Genomic DNA, 18,399 nt, shown 5'->3' with positions numbered 1-18,399 from the left:
CGATCTCGTGGGAGGCTGGGGGATGTGACAGCAGATAACGACTGCCGGGGTCTTCCGATCTCCCGCGGAGGTCTCTTCGGACCAAGGAGGTGGTATAGTACCAGAGAGTGAGGTGCGGTGCTGTCTCATCACCACAGAGGGGGTGCAGCGCTGAGAGGTGTGCAGCGCTCCCTTACACAGGGACAGCATATGGTAAAGAGGGCGCTTGTGCTCTAGTCCCCTCAGATGTACAGGAGATGTGTGCAGAGTGGGTGTTCACCGTCACGCCCTGTGATCTGACTCTGAGGCACATCAGTGGCATGCCCCATGACGCGCTCTGTGATCTGACTCTGAGGCACATCAGTGGCAAATTAAATGTTAAGAAAATAAAGTTTAATGCCCTTATCAGAAACCCGTCCTCTAAAAAAGACCCTTTACGACAAGAGATACTGGTATTAAACAAACACGTTTCGAGTTATTAATTTCCCATATCAGCAACGTGCAATTAAAAACAAAAACGGTTTACAGCCCTCAGCGGGACAGCAGCCGGGGATCAAAAATGCAATAGTGTCCTTTCGGATAAAGGCGGCGCAGCTGTTGGCATGAATTACCTGCAATAATTTATTTCCCGCAGATAAAGGCGCCCGAGTGTTTAAAAACATATAGTGACTCTGCCCCAGAGAGTCCCCCCTCCCATCACGGATTTACGTATGGTTAAACATAGAGTGAAGATTTAAATACAGACAAACCTGCACTTCTCCTTGGTCCCCATGTTCAGAAAAATATCTGTACCTGGAAGTGTCCCATGACGCGCCCTGTGATCTGACTCTGAGGCACATCAGCGGCATGTCCCATGACGCGCCCTGTGATCTGACTCTGAGGCACATTAGCGGCAAATTAAATGTTCTGGGAAGTAAATGTTAAGAAAATAAAGTTTTGCTCTCTCCTGTTGGAGAAGAGTGAGGAGAGAGTCGAATGAGAGAAATAAAAAACATTGAAAACAAGGCAAATATAAATATTGAAAACGAGTTAAGGAAAACGCTGCTAATACAACAAGCGCGGCGCGGTCCCGAAAGTAAAAGAGGATCTCTTGTCTTTATGGGGCCATGTGTTTAAACACATGTTCCCATAAAGATAAGAAACCTTTTACTTCAGAAGGAAAGCAGGTGAGCCTGTCCAATTGGGCCGTCTGAAAAAGCCAAAGGGAGGCAACATGGGAAGCTCTTTTCCAATGGCTGGCCACCGTTTAACATAAATGGAGACGTCAGCGAATGGAAAAGAGGGGCGGGGCTTAAAGCCCTTTACTGAAGCTACTCAGAAACATTAAATCTTGCCGAGCGAGCTGCGCATGTGCGCAGCCATGCTAGCCGAGACCTAAAAAGCAGCGACAGGACAGGAAGGGGGAACACTGAGGTGCAGTGAAGAGAAAGGCATGGCAGGGGTCAAAAGGGAAACACGCCACCCTCGAACAGAGATACTTAACAGCAACAGCTTATCACAGCTGCTTATGAATCGTGACGAACAAAAACAGTCGGTCCACGGCGGTGGTAGATGCGAGGAGCAGGGCAGGCACAGACAGCAGTGCCCACTGCTCTGAAGCAGGCTGCAGCACAGCCCTCTCTCTCGTCCCCCAGGCTCTGCTGTGAGGCAAGCCGGAGCCCTGTGACTGATTGCAAGGGAGGGAGGAGGAAAGAGCAGAAACAGTGGGGTGGAGGAGCGGGTGAGACAGGAGAATGAAAACCAAACCAGCGCGGGGCTCGTGAAAGGGCACCACGCTCATAGAAAGAGCCTGGCGATAAATATAATAGAAATAGCCTGCCATTCTCTGCGGAGACCAGCCGCAGTCCTGGGCTCAGGCAGCTGTCAGGGGCAGGAAAGGCACAGACAGCAGTGCCCCCTGCTCTGAGGCAGCCGAGGAGCCAGGAAATACACAATAACAAGCATTTGCAATGCAATAGGTCTCGCATTTACGAGAGTTTAAGCTATTGGCATTGTAAATGACAGTGCCTTTTATGTATGTTTTAAAAACCAAAACTTAAATAAAATTCATTGTCATTTACGATGCCAATAGCTCAAACTCGTATAAATGCGAGACCTATTGCATTGCAAACGCTTGATTTAGTATATGGTTCGGTCTCCCCCTGGAGCCGCTGTGTATTGTGCTATTTACTGTCGTTCTATTGATTAAGTATTGTGTGCTGTGTGCTTTAATCTCATAAAGAGGTTAGTAGAGAGTGTTTAGTAATAACTACATATATTTTATAAAACACTTGTGTGGTTCTCCTTTCATTTGGTCATTCAGGAGGTTCTGTTCTGGTAAAACAAGCTGCTTTACATTCCATCGAGACTTAGCCTGAAGGGTGCTCTCCACAGCTACCACTAGGATAGCTTTCTATAAAGGTTGTCTTTAACCTAATCATCAATAAGGGTCGTTTGGAGTGGTGCAAGGTGCACACAAGTAGTGGACAGCATATACCAGGCCAACTTCTCACATTAGTTGATAACAATTTTTTAGGTGGCATGGGAGGTTTAAAAATATTTGTTGTAACAATCCGGTTAGCAAGTGCATAGAACTGATGTTTGGCACTCGAAATGCGGTATCTGTATAGCAGAGATGCTTGGTGCCTGTAAGGTGGATGGGAACAGGAACTAGAACTGACCAGCGTGGATATGCCTTTGCCACGGGTTCATGTGCATTTATTTTCAATCTATGAAAAGGTAAATATTTCAATCCAACGATAAAGCTTTCAAATGCTAGCTTCATTGTGGTGCTATCTACAGCTATTTGATTCAGATACAGAAAACTTAAAACAACCTCCTGTTGGTTTACATTTTGTAAAATATTCTGTACAAGATAAAGTCATCTGCCTCGCACTGATTGGAATTAAGACAGCACAACATCAACAGTTGCCAAGTGGCCCTGTTCATGAGGTCACCACCAGCCAACTTAGTGGGGACTACGATGCCCATTGGTGTAACTGGGACCGCACAACTTCTGGAGTACAACGTGCCATAAACACACACACACTGCCCTCTTGAATCATACTTTTCACCACCACAGATGTCCGAACCACTTGGGTCTTCCAGCGACGGCTTTTCTCCACTTTGAAAGTGATAAAGTTGATTAGATTGAGCGAAATGTATTTGGGAAAAAAATGAAACATTCAATGCATCTCTCTATTCCATAATATCCTGGGACGATTATTCCAACAGCAAGCATGGAATACTTAGGGGCGAAAAGGGTTTGTCTTGCGTTGTGTACAAATTAGGTGGGTATACTGTGCAGTTGAGGGACAGGAATGAACACTGCAACAGCACACACACAAACGCGTGTTTCTATGCCGGTGACAAAATGCCAACACCCCTGAGGCAGCGTTGCATGGGATGGTGCAAGCTCACAAGGTTTCGAAGAAACAAAGACCTTTAGCGCAAACCAGGGATTCTGCCCAAATGAATCATGCAGAAGGGATGTGCTGCAGAGGGTCGGGCCATCTTGTAATAGGATCTGGTGGGAGGCCTCAGAGATGTCAAGTGGGTCCATGTCATGTCCTCAACCTTCAGCCAGACATTACTCTTAGTTAACTGCACTTATGAATTGCAGTGTCACGAATAGCTCTGTCTACTTTATCATACAAGTCCCAGCATGCATATATCTGCTGGGCAAAATGTCAGCATAAACTCCCTATTTACCACAAAATAAAACCCTTTGTTGTGTGACATGTTCATTTCACTTATTTTTTTTGTAACTTATTTTTATTGCCATTTTTATATTAGACACATTGTACATCAAATAGATCTTTCAGATAGTTATAACAGATAGTACATTCAATAGTGGTACACATCAGCTGCATATATCAGTGATACGTCATCGGAAAACATGACCCACGTACAGACTTGATATGAGGTGTATACCCCGGTGTCTCAGGTTCCAGATAAGGCACATAAACTAGGGTAAAACGAAGGCCTAAACTAGGGGGGGAGGCATGAACAGGCACAACCAATGATATCGGCGATGTTCATTTCACTTATACCCAGCTTTTTAGTCCACCGCATCTGGCATGCTGCGAACTCCGTGCTCATGTCTGCAATATTGAAAGTTAAGCTACAAGTCCCAGAAGACAGCATGCTCTTGGCTATAAAGCCAGGGCTGGCTAAAGGTGTCACACTCGACTTGGGGCTACTTGGCAGCTATGCAGAGACTTACTTGACTCAGGCCATACCGGAACAATAATTGAACAAGCATTCTCCAGACCCTAATGCAGTATGCACTCCAGTGGGACGGGGATAGGGATTCTCTCTGACCCGAAGATAGATTTATCCAGAAACACGCACAGCACAGGCAGGGCCCCATGGACATGTGTGGAGAATAACACAGACTCCTCCCGAACTGTTCTGGTAAATCATGGACCTCGGTGCAGTTGGTCACAACGTGAGCACGAGGAATGAGCTTGAGAAATGACGTTTCTCTCCTCAAGTAGACATCCAGAAGTAGGACACACAAGACTAGACATGAGGGGGATGGGAGACTCTACAGGCAGCAGCAGTTACGGAGCATCATTCACTGTAAAGTGGGTCAAGGCGGGGACATTCATATCGAGCGAAGATGACAATGGACTTGGATCATCGCAGCTGTGACCAGAGATCACAGGCATGGCCATATCTGCCCCAACAATGCAGGAGGGAGATGGAAAACAGACAGAGTTATTGGAGAGACATGAGTAGAGGAGGGAATGTCACAGACAAGGGGATGCGGTTCTGCGACGAGTACATTTTGTGACTGACCACAAGATAATTCCACAGTTAGAGCGACTCCGTACTCACAGTTAAGTTTAAATTACCATTAAAACAAGGCGGAAGAGACGCAGTGCGCGAGCACAGTATCCAGTCTGGGTGGGCGAGCCGGAAAGCAGACAGGGAGGGGACCAAAAAGCCTCACTGCAAATCAAAAGCGCACGTTTAACATAAAGTGTGACGCGCGCCAATGAAAAGCAGAGGCGGAGCTTCCATCCCCCTTCCAAAAGCAACCCAACAATAATAGATCTCGCAGAGTGAGCAGCGCATGCGCTGCAACACTAGGCGGGACCTAGAAACAAAACCAGCACAGCGCTTGTGAAATGGTAGCAGCGCTGATGGATAATGTCAACAACTGTGCAATTATTAACAAGCAATCCAGAAGGAGACAGGGCAGGGGAGGCAGCAGTAACACAACTGGGGTGTTAAGAGGGGTGGGAGAAAGAATGCGATCTTTAAATGTATGAAGCTAGGGTGCTAAAGCTGAGCACAAACAGTAAAAGAGCAGGAAACCATGAAAGAAAAGAGTCCCCCATAGAACAGATAAAGAACCATAGAGGAATGAGAGAGTGCAGAGCCCCTGCTCTGTGGGAGGGACAGAAGAGAGAAAGGAGGGACAAAGAGGCTGGACTGACCACTAGCAAGCAGGGATTTTTAAATGACACTGACATAGACAAATTAAATGAATTGGCAAAAAAGGAGATGGACATGATGCACGCAGACTGATTACTGCAGGTCTCTCTTGCTCGACGTAAAAATTGGCTACCAGAGCAAGAAGTAAATGGTAATCTGTTGTCTCTGCACTCCTCCTTCCCTCTCTTCTCATATTCTATTTTCTCCACTGTCTTGTTGATAACAGCACTAGAACTGAATATCAAAAGACAGTTATTCCGGCTCTTATAATGTCGAGACTGAACTACGCCAATGTTCTTTATCTAGGGGCAGATCAGGCATCCATCAGACGGTTGCAGGTGGTTCTGAACCCGGCTGCTTGGATGTTATAAAGACTTCCTAGAGCCGCTTTGGCTTTACCCCTTCTCCGAGAACTTCATTGGTTCCCAGTGGTGAATCAAATTCACTTCAAAGCCTTGTGCTACGTGCACAGAGCCATATCCGGCGAATGTCCATGTTTCCTTCACAAGGTGAAATCATATCACCCAGCCCACCCCCTCACTCTAGCAAACTGTTCTTGTGCTTCGTCCCCAGAATCAAACGGACACGTACAAGAGGTCACTCCTTTGCATACCAGGACCCCAGGCTGTGGAATGCCATACCAGAATATTTAAGAAGTTGTACCTCACTGTCTTCCTTCCACAGCCAGCTGAAGACCTGGCTGTTCTGAGCTAGTGGGGCCTGCATGCATCCTAACTACGTTGAAGCACCGAGAATCCCTCTGGTGGTAGCTGTGCGCTATATAAACTTGCAATAATAATAACTTTGATTTTACTAAAATTTGTGATATGAGCCTTTACGCAACAAAGAAATATGGTTAAGACCAGTGGTGGATAATCATAGAATCACAGTTCACTGTAGTTGTTTGTTATTGTTTTGAACCATTTTCACTTTCTCTGTCCAGCAGGATTATCTGCACATAATATTTTAACAACAGATGGTGGTTTTATGTTTGTAAGCAAGTAATCCCAATAAGGTTAAGAGATTGGCCTGATCTGGAAGGACCAGTGCCGTCACAAATAGGATCATCCTGTTAACAACAGCCTATGCCAATATATTACTTCCAGCATTTATAGGTAAAAGCAAACCAGAAAAAAACTCCGAGTAAGACGGTTTTCACAGGAGTCACAATAGAATTTGGAGTCTGTATCTACTGTACATTCAGATCAGTCTCTTTATACATGCCCATCAAATTCAGTACCAATATGTTTGCATTTTCTTCCCTAAATTTGGCAGTTCCTCTACCAGACCCAGGGGACATTTCCCAGGCTTGACTTTGATGTTATAGGGCCTTCCCCCCAAGATTTTCATTTAATGTTAACAGGCACCACCACTGGTCCTACAATCTGATCAGAGGGACCATTAGACTTTGCAGCATGTAATGTAGCGTCTTGATCTGAGAAAAAGTGAGGGGTATCTTTACTATGAACTGTATCCAACTAGTGTTAACTTGTAGCTTTTTCCCCATGTCATAATCCTTTGGTGTTGATAATAAGAGGTATGGCTGATAGGCAAAAACAGAGCTCATGGTCTTTTGATAAAAAATTATTAGCTGACGAGGGATTTTGCTCTTATATTAAACAATGGGTGGTGAAATTCTTTGATTGTAACAGATGTAGCGCAGCTCGCTTGATGGTCTGGGATACTTTCAAAGCCACTTTTAGGGGCGAAGTTATAGGATATGTAGCTCGAATCCGAAAGGAGCGGAAAGCAGAAACGGATCAATTGATCAGGAAATTGACAGAATTGGAAGCTGTGCATGTTGTATTAATAAGAAAGGGGGGTGCGGAAGAGGCATTACAGGAGCATATGCTAAAGGTAGTGGTAGCTAAATCAGATATTAATACGCACTTCCAGGAGAAGGTGGCTCAATTGTATCAAGTGTATAGGGGGGAAATGTATGAATACGGGGAGACAATAGGGAAAACACTGGCATATAGGATAAGACAAAAAAGTACCAGAAATAATATCCTGAAAATTAAGAATAATAAAGGTCAAATAGTGGAGGGCTCCGAGAAGATAATGGAAGTTTTTGAGGAATATTATGGAAGATTATATCAGGCGGATACTGTGCTGGATTTGGAAGAGACAATGGATAGGAATTTTACCTTACCCAAACTGGAAGAAGACACATTACAGGAATTAGAGCAGGAAATTACTATGCAAGAGGTTCAGGAGGCATTAGGATCCCTCTCTGTAGGAAAAGCCGCCGGACCGGATAAAATACCGGTAGAAGTTTATAAATTGCTAGCTACACAGATTTTCCCTATTTTACATGACTTATATCTAGGTATACAATATAGCGGAGTCCCACAAGTATTGTGGCGGGGTACAGATATGGTGGTTTTCCCTAAAAAGGGTAAAGCCTCAGAATTACCATCTTCGTATCATCTGATTTCGTTAATGAATGCGGACACAAAGATATATTCTAAAATAATGGCCTTGCGTCTGCAAAGAATAGTTATTCCAATGGTATCACCCAGGCAACATGGTTTTGTTCCTGTCAGGGGGACCACAGACCACACTAGACACATTATATCAATATTAGATATTGCAGAAGCAGAGGGTAGGGAAGTGGCAGTGGTCCTCCTGGACGCAGAAAAAGCCTTTGACCGAGTGTCTTGGCAATTTTTGTGGGACACTTTGGGTGAGAGAGGGCTCGGTCCTGGGTTTTTGAGGGCTATTCAAGCCATGTATTTTAAACCGTATGCACAGATACAACTGATGGGGAATACAGCTAGGAGGATTGATATTTCTAGGGGCATGCGCCAAGGGTGCCCCAGCTCCTCTATTTTATTTGCATTTTATCTTGATACATTTATAGTAAGAATTGCAAATAATCAGGCGATTAAACCTATTACACACGGGTATGAGACAAAGATCCTTGCGTATGCAGATGATATTGGGAGAGTTACAACAGACCCGCAAGGGACAATTAAAGAAATTGAAAGTATGGCAACTGAGTTTGGGAGGCAGTCTGGCTACTTGTTAAATAAAGAGAAAACGCAAATTCTATGCTCCTCCCAATGTCATCTGCAGGACCCTCGGATAATAGAGAAGGCTATGTATCTAGGGGTTAATTTAACATCACAGATAGATAAGTTGTGGGACGTAAATATAGATCCTGTATTGGGGAAAATAGGTGCAGAACTTAGACAAATGGATAACTTACATCTTATGATTATAGGTAGGTTCAACGTATTAAAAATGCGGATATTCCCCAAGATTTTATATTTAATGCGAGCGATACTGTTAGAACTACCTGGGAGCAAAATAAAAAGAATCAAGGCTGTATTCTCAAAGTTTATATGTAATTATAAAAAGATACGACGTGCATATAAATTCTTGACTCTGCCCATAGAAAGGGGGGGAGGAGTGCTCCTAATATATTATTTTATTATTGGGCATGTGCCCTAAAACAGCTTGGCACGTTTTATTTTATCAAAACTGATAGGGATAAAGGATTTAAGCTACCTAACATATATCAGCTGGCATTGGGAAAAGAGGCAGAATGTCTCTTCCAAAGGCAATCTGAATCCAGTTATAGTAAAAGAAGTCGATATAAGTGTGTCCAGGGGGCAATAAAAGTTTGGGAAAAGGTGACGAAGCACTGTCAAATCTCTAGATATAATAAGTATACTTCAGTGTGGCATTCAGATCTTCTCCCACATACGCTATGATGGGATGGCCAGGCAATGGGCACAGGCGGGGATTGTGATGGTGGCAGATCTGTTTAATAAACAAGATCAAATAACCTTTCTGGAGCTTGTTCAAAGGTTTGGCCTAAGCAGAAGTTCCTGCTTCAAATATATACAGATACATCATCGCATTAAGGGCCTAGCTAAGGGAACTGTTAAAGTGGAGGAGGTATCAATGCTGAGAGTAATGGAACGCCGAGACAGTAGGATCAGGGATTTTTACGCAGAATTGTCACAGAGACCAGCAGATGACATGGAGAAAATAGAGATGAAATGGGCGGAAAAGCTTGTCGATGGGGAGGTAGATGTGGATATGATCATAAAGATTGGGATCAGGGTTTTGCTGTCATCAAATTTGAAAGCGCAACAATATAAAACTGTCTATGATCTCTATTATACGCCAGCGAAGCTGTTTGGTTGGGGAATGAGCCAGACAGATGAATGCCCAAGATGCCGAGGTAGACCGGCAGATAGTATTCATATGTTTTATTCTTGTGAGAAACTGGAAGAGCTTAAAACATGTATAGAGAACTTTTGGCTTCAAGTAATGAACATAGAAATAAAAATAACCGCAACTCTGATGCTCTTAGGCTATGATAACAGGTTGGAATTAGACACTCCACAGAGAGATTTTGTATTTATAACGGTTGCAGTGGCAAGATTGTTGATTGCCACGGTTTGGAAAGATTAGGAACCGCCTGTGTATCAACAATGGGTGCATAGGATATTGAATATCGTTCAGCAGGAAATGTCTTTGTATAAATGTAAAGGCTTTAAAGCTAAGCGGAAAGGAATGAAAATATGGGATCCATTAATGACCTGGAAGAAAAAGATAGCAGAATAAAATGTTGTGTGAATATGTGTAAATATGCAAAGATGTAAATAGCAGTGTCAAAGCAGATGCATTTAATAATGAGAACATTGTTACAGATGTTAAATAAATATAAGAATAATTGGATAATGTAAATATGTACTACCTGATTTCCAATAAATAAAAAAAACAAAGATTCAGATAAAAAAAAAAAGAAAAAAAAAAGAAACTAACTACAGGGTTCATTGCAAAACCTTTAATGGGGCAACCCGCAGGATTAAAAAACAGCGTGGCACTGTGGGACAGATTAAACCCACTCATGTGTCACAAAGGTCGGCATTTTTCCGCCAATGACCCAGCTAGTGTCGCGTCTTTCTTCAGGACCTATGAGTGCTTCTGCTTAATTGAGCTCAAAACAATACAACAAATAAACAAAACGGTAATGTACAAAATCATCTAGTGACCCTTTGTAGCATCTGAGGGTTAAGGATTCACTGGCGGTACCCACTCACGCCTCAGCCATCCTTGGCATGGGGGTCAAGGGGCAAAGGAGTGTCTATCCTTCTCTGAGAACACAGCTGTTCTCAGAAATGATTTTGTCACACTCAATCACAGAGTAATAATAAATGGGAAGATTAAGGTATGAACAATGTTTATGTCGCAACCTATACCCAAGAGCTGAACTTTGTCTTTCATGTGGATGGTATGGTGGAGGAAAATCAGCTGGTAGATTGTACTCCTTACTTTTTGGTTACCCCAGTAATTGGGAGGTGTTCATTTACCACCAAACTCTACATCAGGACATAACATCATATTGATAGGCACACAGGGCCTCTTTCAGGCATTTATGGACATGTAACTTGAAAATTGCAAGTTGGTAATCATATGACAGTACATTTTGGAGTAAAAATAAAAAAAAGACTAATAATTCAGACTGACGACATTCTTAATGCAAGACCAAGGGGTTTGTTCTCGCATTAGGAATATTGTAAGTTGTAGGGGCATCGCCATCCAAAGGGTTGAATATCCCCATCACTCCCTGGATAACGAAATTCAGAATTACGCGAACAAGGTTGATCTGGGGTCCCAAGGGAGAGATATCCAACTGTTGATGATTATAGTGCTAACTGTGGGTCGGACCTGGGGGAAGGTTTGTTCTTATATTTGCTTTAATTAACTTTGTAATATTATATCTCTGGCTCAGCCAGTCGGGCATCTGCTGTTTTGTGTAGTCAACTGTGTAAAAGTGTGGAATATTGTAAATTGTAATCACTGGGTTTGGAGTCCAAACGCAATAGAGAGAGCTCAACTGAAAATTAATGATTTCATCATATCTAATGGAAGACTACCCTCGGACTCCCAAGGGGAGTGGCAATTCGGATTATGTGGTAGTAGGTTGCCCCTCGTTTGCCCTGTTTGAGGATTTAAAGGTCACAGATACCCTCATCCATGACCATAGCTTGTTGACTTCTTCGCTGGGTCTAAACATGGTGCCTATTAGTTCATGGAAGTTTGAATGGTCCCAATCCAAGTTTGATAAAAAATAAAAAAAAAACAAGAGGGACACAGTGAGATCATAGGATAATCATGGATTTGAAAAGCAAACTAGAAGCTATCCTTGAAAACCTTGAGGCCTGGATGGGAGACTAAGTATATTGTTTTAGTATGTTCATGAAGCAGCTAGTAAAAGGCGTTCGTTGAAAAAAAACAAGGGCAAGTTTAAGACGATTCCTCGCTCTCTTCTTTTGTTAAACAGGGAAATAAATACCCTAGTTAGGAAACAATCCAACATATGGTTTATGTTCCTAAGAGGAATACTAGGGTGTTTCTATTAAAAAGGAGAAGCAGTCAATTAAAACCCATTTGAAAATCTATGGATCAGTCTAAGGGAAGCTGCAGTAAATGGTCAGACTAGGTCCTTTTGGACACTTGTTGCTAAGGGATGTGGATTAAGAGTGAGATCCTTCCCCTCGGCCATTGAGAAATCCAGCTGGATCTACTTCATTACGGATCTATGTGCCACAAAAGGGGGCAAGGTAGATAGACCTAGTGCAAAAGGGAATACATATTTGTATGCCCCCTGCCCCCCTTCTGAAAAAGAGATTGAGTTAGCAATCTGAGGAATGTGTACCTCGGCTCCGATGGGACCAGGTGAAATTCCAATCTCTGTATTAAAATAAGATGTATCCCTTTGGAGTAAAATTTTATTCCTGTTCTTTAAAAGCTGTTATAAAAATAAAACCAAAAATCCTCCTTTGTGGACGGGAAGTATTATAGTACCTTTATTCAAGAACGGAGATAGAAATTTACCAGAAAATTATCGTCTGATCGCCCTGCTGGATGCGGTGGGAAACGTTTTCTCTAAATGATTTTTGACCCAGAATAACAAGTGGGCGTAAGAAAATAACATTTTATCCATGGAGCAAACTGGGTTTACGAGCAACCATGGAACTATCGATTATATAACTGCCCTTCAAGTGATTAAAGAGAAATATGTTTTAGTGAGAGGAGTGACGTATGCAGCTTTTATAGGCTTGTCCTCAGCATTTGATAAAGTAGATTGCCCTTTGCTGTGGAGAAAGCTTTCAATATTAGGTATTCCTGGGACCCTTTTAGATTTAATCATTTCCCTCCATTCCTCTATCTGGTGCAGAGTTCTCTTGGGCCTCTCTCAGGCAATTCACACTTTAAATGGACTAAAGCAAGGGTGCCTTTTAGCACCGCTCCTTTTTTCCCTATATATTTCTGATCTTCCCAGCCACTTGGCTATGAACGAGGGTATCACACCGATAAATGGTGGTAAGTCAATTGGTTTCCTGCTATATGCAGACAGCATAATAATTTTCGACCTTGCCCCCAAAAGGGTTAAACAGTCATCAGTGGACCTGCAACATTTTGCAGATGCCCATTAGTTATAGATTGACACGTCTAAAAGTAAAATGATGTGTTTTCATGGGAGGAAGAAACCGAAATATGGACATTTTACATGGTCCCTGGGTGCACACAAACTAGAAATTGTGAAATCTTATACTTTCTTGGGGAACATAATGTGTGGGTACCTTAGTGGAAAAATTCCATATTGAAAATAACATGAGCAAACCTCAATCTCAAGATAAAGGCTTGTGCGCTTTTTATAGGGCAATCGGGAGAAGACATTTTGCGCATCTGTTAAAGGTTTATGTGCCAAAATCCCTGCCTCTCTGATTTATGGTTTGGAACAGATTGAAGTATCTAAACAAAGCTTCTTAGATGCATTGGAAGGACGGGTCTTCAGACACCTAACTTCTGTTAACTCAGCAAACCCTGGGGCAGCTTTAAGGTTAGAAATGGGCTTGAAGTGATTTTGTCCAAGGCCTGGTGGGGGTGGTTCGTTGAGTTTCCGGTCTAGTGAAGAGTGATGATGACTCATTAAGAGCTTGTATAAAGAAAGAAATTACAACAAGTTACATGGTTCTTAAACTTTCGTCAGGACAGGGACGCATGCCTAAAAAAAGGATTTTTCGAATATAATAGGCTCCCTTTTAGTAAATAAAGCACACCCTTATATTATTAGGAATTTGCCTCATGGGTTGAAACGCTTTTGGATTCTTTTAAGGGAAGTAATGTTCCAACTTAATCCCCTCTTGGCTAAATGTATTGGTATTCCGGCCGAATGCAATTTATGTCAAAATGGTCTCCAAGATCTAAATCATTTTTTTTTTTGTCTGACCTGCACGTTTACTATGTCGTCAAAAATGTCTTAGAACCATTTGTTTACAGCTGTCTATTCTTTCTGCCTCAAATCCACTGCATTCACTTTAGGCACCACCTAATTAAATGTTTTGCTATGGAGTTTTAAACTTTTTAAAGTTGTATTAAGGGACTCTGGTTTAATGAATCCTATGTCGAAATGGTTTCCAAATTTTGAACTTTGTTCTTCTTGTTTGCATGGCTCTTTTACTTTGTTGCTGAAATTGGCTGAGATCTATTCATTTACCTGTTGTGTATATTCTTTGCCCAGTTATACTGCAGTCACTGTATGTACTTCCCAATTAAATATTTTATGAGATTCTTTCACTCTTCTAAGTACTTTTTTATATCTCTATGAAATTTATGGCATTTATAGTATTTAGGTCTTATGCTGCGTTGGCTTTCATGTTCGCCAAAGATCCAATTTTATTTGTGTTCCTCTGTTTCTTTATTTTGAAAGTATGCATTTTGGTTAAAGTTTTATGTGAACCTCTTTCGAGTTCCGTATCATAAACAAAAATAAACTTGAAATTTGAGAGAGCCCCTACCGTTTAGCTATTCTAGAGCAGGGGTGGCCCACAGACATCTTCCCTCTTTTCAGTAACAATTCTGAACTAATGAAAGTTATTTTCTTTGCTTTCAGGGCAGGGCGTTGTAGACCTGGAATCTGTTTCCGTTTGTTTAGCCGACTGAGGTTTCAAAATATGCTTGAATTCCAAACTCCTGAACTTCTGAGAATGCCACTGCAGGTTTGAAGACATTTTATTTCAGATGTATTCATCTTATGTGTATTTCAGTATAATTTCATTGTTACCTGTCCTTTTTGCATTTTAATTAATAGTTTCGGTAAGCCACACAACTGAGCAAGTGAAATGTATTCATATATAGATAAAGGGCCATATTCACAAAGGCACTTACGACTCTTAAAGTTACGAGTGAGGAGTCTCCACACTCTAAGCAGAATCTCAGCACTACAGTGCGAAGATTCCGGCCCGAGTGTAGAGATTTCGTCCCAAGCTGGAGACTCCACACTCGTAACTTTACGAGTCGTGAGTTAATTGGGCCCATATTGTTTCTTTGAAAACCACCAAGTTGATACCTTACTTGGGATAACAAAATTATCAGCTTTCTTTAAGACAGTCAGTAGCCATTTAGAAGTGAAAGAGAGGGTAAAAATATTGTTAGACCGAAGGTGGTTGTTAGTCCGTCCATGCCTGTTGACTGTCTGCTTTGCAATGACCCGAAGAGTTCCCCCATGGAAGGAGGTGGAATGCCAGGCTCATTTGGCGATGTTGAGTCTGCCTGAGTGGGTCTGTGTGACCACTCGGTCAATGTCAGCCAGTAGGGGTAATCAAGAGGACCTGGAACCTGAAACAGTGGCCGAGGTGGCCAGAAAGAGGAAGGGCAGGGGGCGTCGAAAACCAGCCCCTGAAGTTCCCACAGTCCAGGAGGAGGCAGAAGCTGAGGGGGATGCCTTGGAACCTACTGTGGAACAAGTGGCCGAACTGGGTGGCCTGCATGAGCTGACCCATTGGCAGCAGGAAGGGGGTCCCTCCAGGGAGGAGTTCTGCAGAGCGCAGCTGGAGTGTCCTACTCTTGTTGGTTTGCGACAACAGGCTGCAAACCAGGCAGCAGGTGACCAGTCTGGATCACATCTGATTTACTGGGAAGATGGATTGTTGTATAGTGAGCCAAAGGTCGCTGAGCTCCGTGCAGCCCGTGGGCTGGTGGTACCCGAGCGCTTCAGGACCTTCTTACTGGGTCTGCCTCATGACGTGCCTCTAGCAGGACATTTGGGGTGCGACAAGACCTTTCAGAGGCTCGTCACCCATTTTTACTGGCCAAAATGAGAAGGCACGTTGGCACACACTGTAGATCTTGCCCAACTTGCCAGACCAGTGGCAAGAGTGGAGGGAAGTGTACGGCTCCCCTCCGACTCTTTCCTGTGGTGAGCACCCCTTTTGAGCGGGTGGGCATTGACAGTGTGGGGCCACTGGAACCCAAGACAGCCTTAGGCAGCAAGTTTATCTTGGTCTTGGTGGACCGTGCCACCCGGTACCCGGAAGCTGTCCCTCTCCGGATAATCACAGCCCCCATGGTTGGCTGTGCATTGATGGAGATCTTTTCCCGTGTGGGGTTCCCCAGAGAGGTGGTCTCTGACCATGGTACAAACTTCATTTCGAAGTACATGACCTCTTTGTGGGAGGAGTGCGTTGTGGCATACAAGTTTACCACTCTTTACCATCCTCAAGGGAATGGGTTGGTTGACAGATTCAACCGGACCCTGAAGAGCATGATCAAGGGTCTTGCAGAACCCATTAGACGGAAGTGGGACTTCTTTATGCCATGCCTGTTGTTTGTATACAGGGAGTTACCGCAGAAGTCCTTAGGGTTCAGTCCATTTGATCTGCTGTGTGAGCACCCTGTGAGAGGACCTCTGGGTCTGGTCATGGACGGCTGGGAGAGAACTCCTGGTAAGACCCCATAAGATGGGTTCAGCTATGTGCTGGCCTTCAGAAACCAGACTCAACGCTTCAGGAAACATTGCTCAGGCAAACCTGTAAGCTAGCCAGGAAGAAATGAAGATGGTATGACCAGATGCCACTCTGGTCGAATTTCAGCCTGGCCAGAAAGTGTGGGTGATGGCACCAGTGGAGCTTTTTGCGCTCCAAGACAAGTGGACTGGTCTATATGAGGTGCTGGAGCACAAGAGTGAGTTGACATGCAGACTCCCAGGAACCCTTTGAGGGTCCTGGACATGAACCGCATCAAACCGCACTTTGAGAGGTCTGAAGTAACTATGCTCCTTGCAACAGATGATGGAATGGAGGAGGAGAGTGAGCCTGTTCCTGACTTCCTGTCAGTGAAGGAACATGATGGGTCGGTGGATGGGGTAACCCTCTCTCCTACCCTGACCCCAGAGTAGCAGAGGGACTGTCGCCAGGTGCTGGGACAGTTCGCCTCCCTGTTTTACCTGATACCAGGAGTCACCAATTGGTGCGTCCATTATGTGGACACTGGGAACAGTCTACCTGTGAAGCAGAAATTTTACAGGATAGCTGACAAAGTCAGGGCCAGCATCAAGGAAGAAGATTCCAAGATGTTGACGTTAGGGGTGATAGAGCCCTCAAGCAACCCCTGGGTTAGCCTAGTGGTCTTAGTGCCAAAAGCTGCTGCACCTGGTGTCACTCCAGAACTCCGGTTCTGTGTGGATTGCCGTGGGCTCAATGCAGTCACCAAGACTGATGCACACCCTGTCCCCAGAGCTGATGAGCTCGTTGATCGGTTGGGACCTGTCCGCTACCTCAGTACATTTGATTTAACGTCTGGGTACTGGCAGATTGCCTTAACTGATGGGGCAAAAGAGAGGTCAGCGTTTTCAACACCAGAGGGGCACTACCAGTTCCGGGTTATACCCTTCGAGTTGAAGAACGCCCCTGCCACCTTCCAGAGATTGGTCAACCAGGTATTGTCCGGGATGGAGGAATTCAGCGCCGCTTACCTGGTTGACATTGCCGTGTTCAGCTCCAGTTGGGACGAACATTTGCAAAACCTCTGCGAAGTGTTGAAGGCTCTGCAAAGGGCAGGCCTCACTATCAAGGCTAGTGCCAGATAGGGCAGGGATCTGTGGTGTACTTGGGACACCAGGTAGGGAGCGGCCAGGTGGCGCCCCTACAAGCCAAGTTTGACACCATTCTGGCTTTGGAGCCCCCCAAGACCCAGACAGAGGTGAGAGCCTTTTTAGGTCTCACCGGGCACTATCGGCGATTTGTCAAGGGGTATGGCACCATTGTTGCCCCTTTGACAGAGCTGACTTCAAGGAAGCAGCCCAGGAAGGTGATCTGGACTGATGCCTGCCAGACCGCTTTTGATGTCCTGAAATCTGCCATGCGCACAGCGCTCGTGCTTAAGGCACCTGACTTCTCCAAAGAATTTGTTGTGCAGACAGATGCTTCAGAGCATGGTGTGGTAGCAGTACTCTCACAATTGAACGACGAGGGCTTGGACCAACCTGTAGCTTTCATCAGTAGGAGGCTACTTTCCAGGGAACAGAGGTGGAGTGCAATTGAAAGGGAAGCTTTTGCTGTGGTCTGGGCGTTGAAGAAGCCAAGGCCCTACTTGTTTGGGACTCACTTCCGGTTTCACAGAGACCACAGGCCCCTCAGATGGTTGATGCAGATGAGTGGTAAGAATTCGAAACTTGTTGAGGTGGGCCATCTCCCTACAGGTCTTCCGCCTTAGTGATGAGAACTCCCAAGAGGGTCGATAGCTCACCCCACTTTTCAGCTGGAGGGGGACACGTGTTAGACCTGGCATCCTTGGTGTGGTTTTCCCTGACATTTTTTGCCTGTACCTCCTGTATTTTTGATGTTGTGCTGGATTTCGTTTTTGCTGGCTTAGATGCTTTGGGCACTTTGCCACTGCTGATAAGTGTGAAAGTGCAAGTTCTCCCTGTGTAAATTGTGAATTTAATTGGTTCTCCCTGATTGGCATATTTGATTTACCAGTAGGTCCCTAGTAAAGTGCACTAAGTGTGCCACGGCTGGTAAATCAAATGCTACTAGTGGGCCTGCAGCACTGATTGTGCCACCCACACTAGTAGCCCTGAAAAGATATCTCAGGCCTGCCACTGCGGTGCCTGTGCGCAGTTGGTTAACTGCTATGTCGACTTAGCAAGTGCACCCACTTGCCAGTGCCTAAACTTCCCTTTTCTTACTT

The 18,399-nt window shown here is 44.3% G+C and overlaps 1 protein-coding gene across 8 annotated transcripts in view; it reads left to right on the top strand.

The window, feature by feature from the left end:
• YTHDC2 (YTH N6-methyladenosine RNA binding protein C2) overlaps positions 1-18,399 on the top strand; it is a 1,174,422-nt gene that overhangs the window by 655,178 nt on the left and 500,845 nt on the right. For all 8 annotated transcript variants that reach the window (XM_085632632.1, XM_085632630.1, XM_085632634.1 and 5 more), the window contains exon 19: positions 14,324-14,429. In XM_085632632.1, coding sequence (XP_085488758.1) covers positions 14,324-14,429 — 106 coding nt within the window. The remainder of the gene's footprint in view (positions 1-14,323; positions 14,430-18,399) is intronic.

This window comes from Triturus cristatus, chromosome 2_1 (genome assembly GCF_964204655.1).
Source record: "Triturus cristatus chromosome 2_1, aTriCri1.1, whole genome shotgun sequence".
NCBI classification, from domain to species: domain Eukaryota; kingdom Metazoa; phylum Chordata; class Amphibia; order Caudata; family Salamandridae; genus Triturus; species Triturus cristatus.
This window is presented reverse-complemented; position numbering and strand designations above follow the sequence as displayed.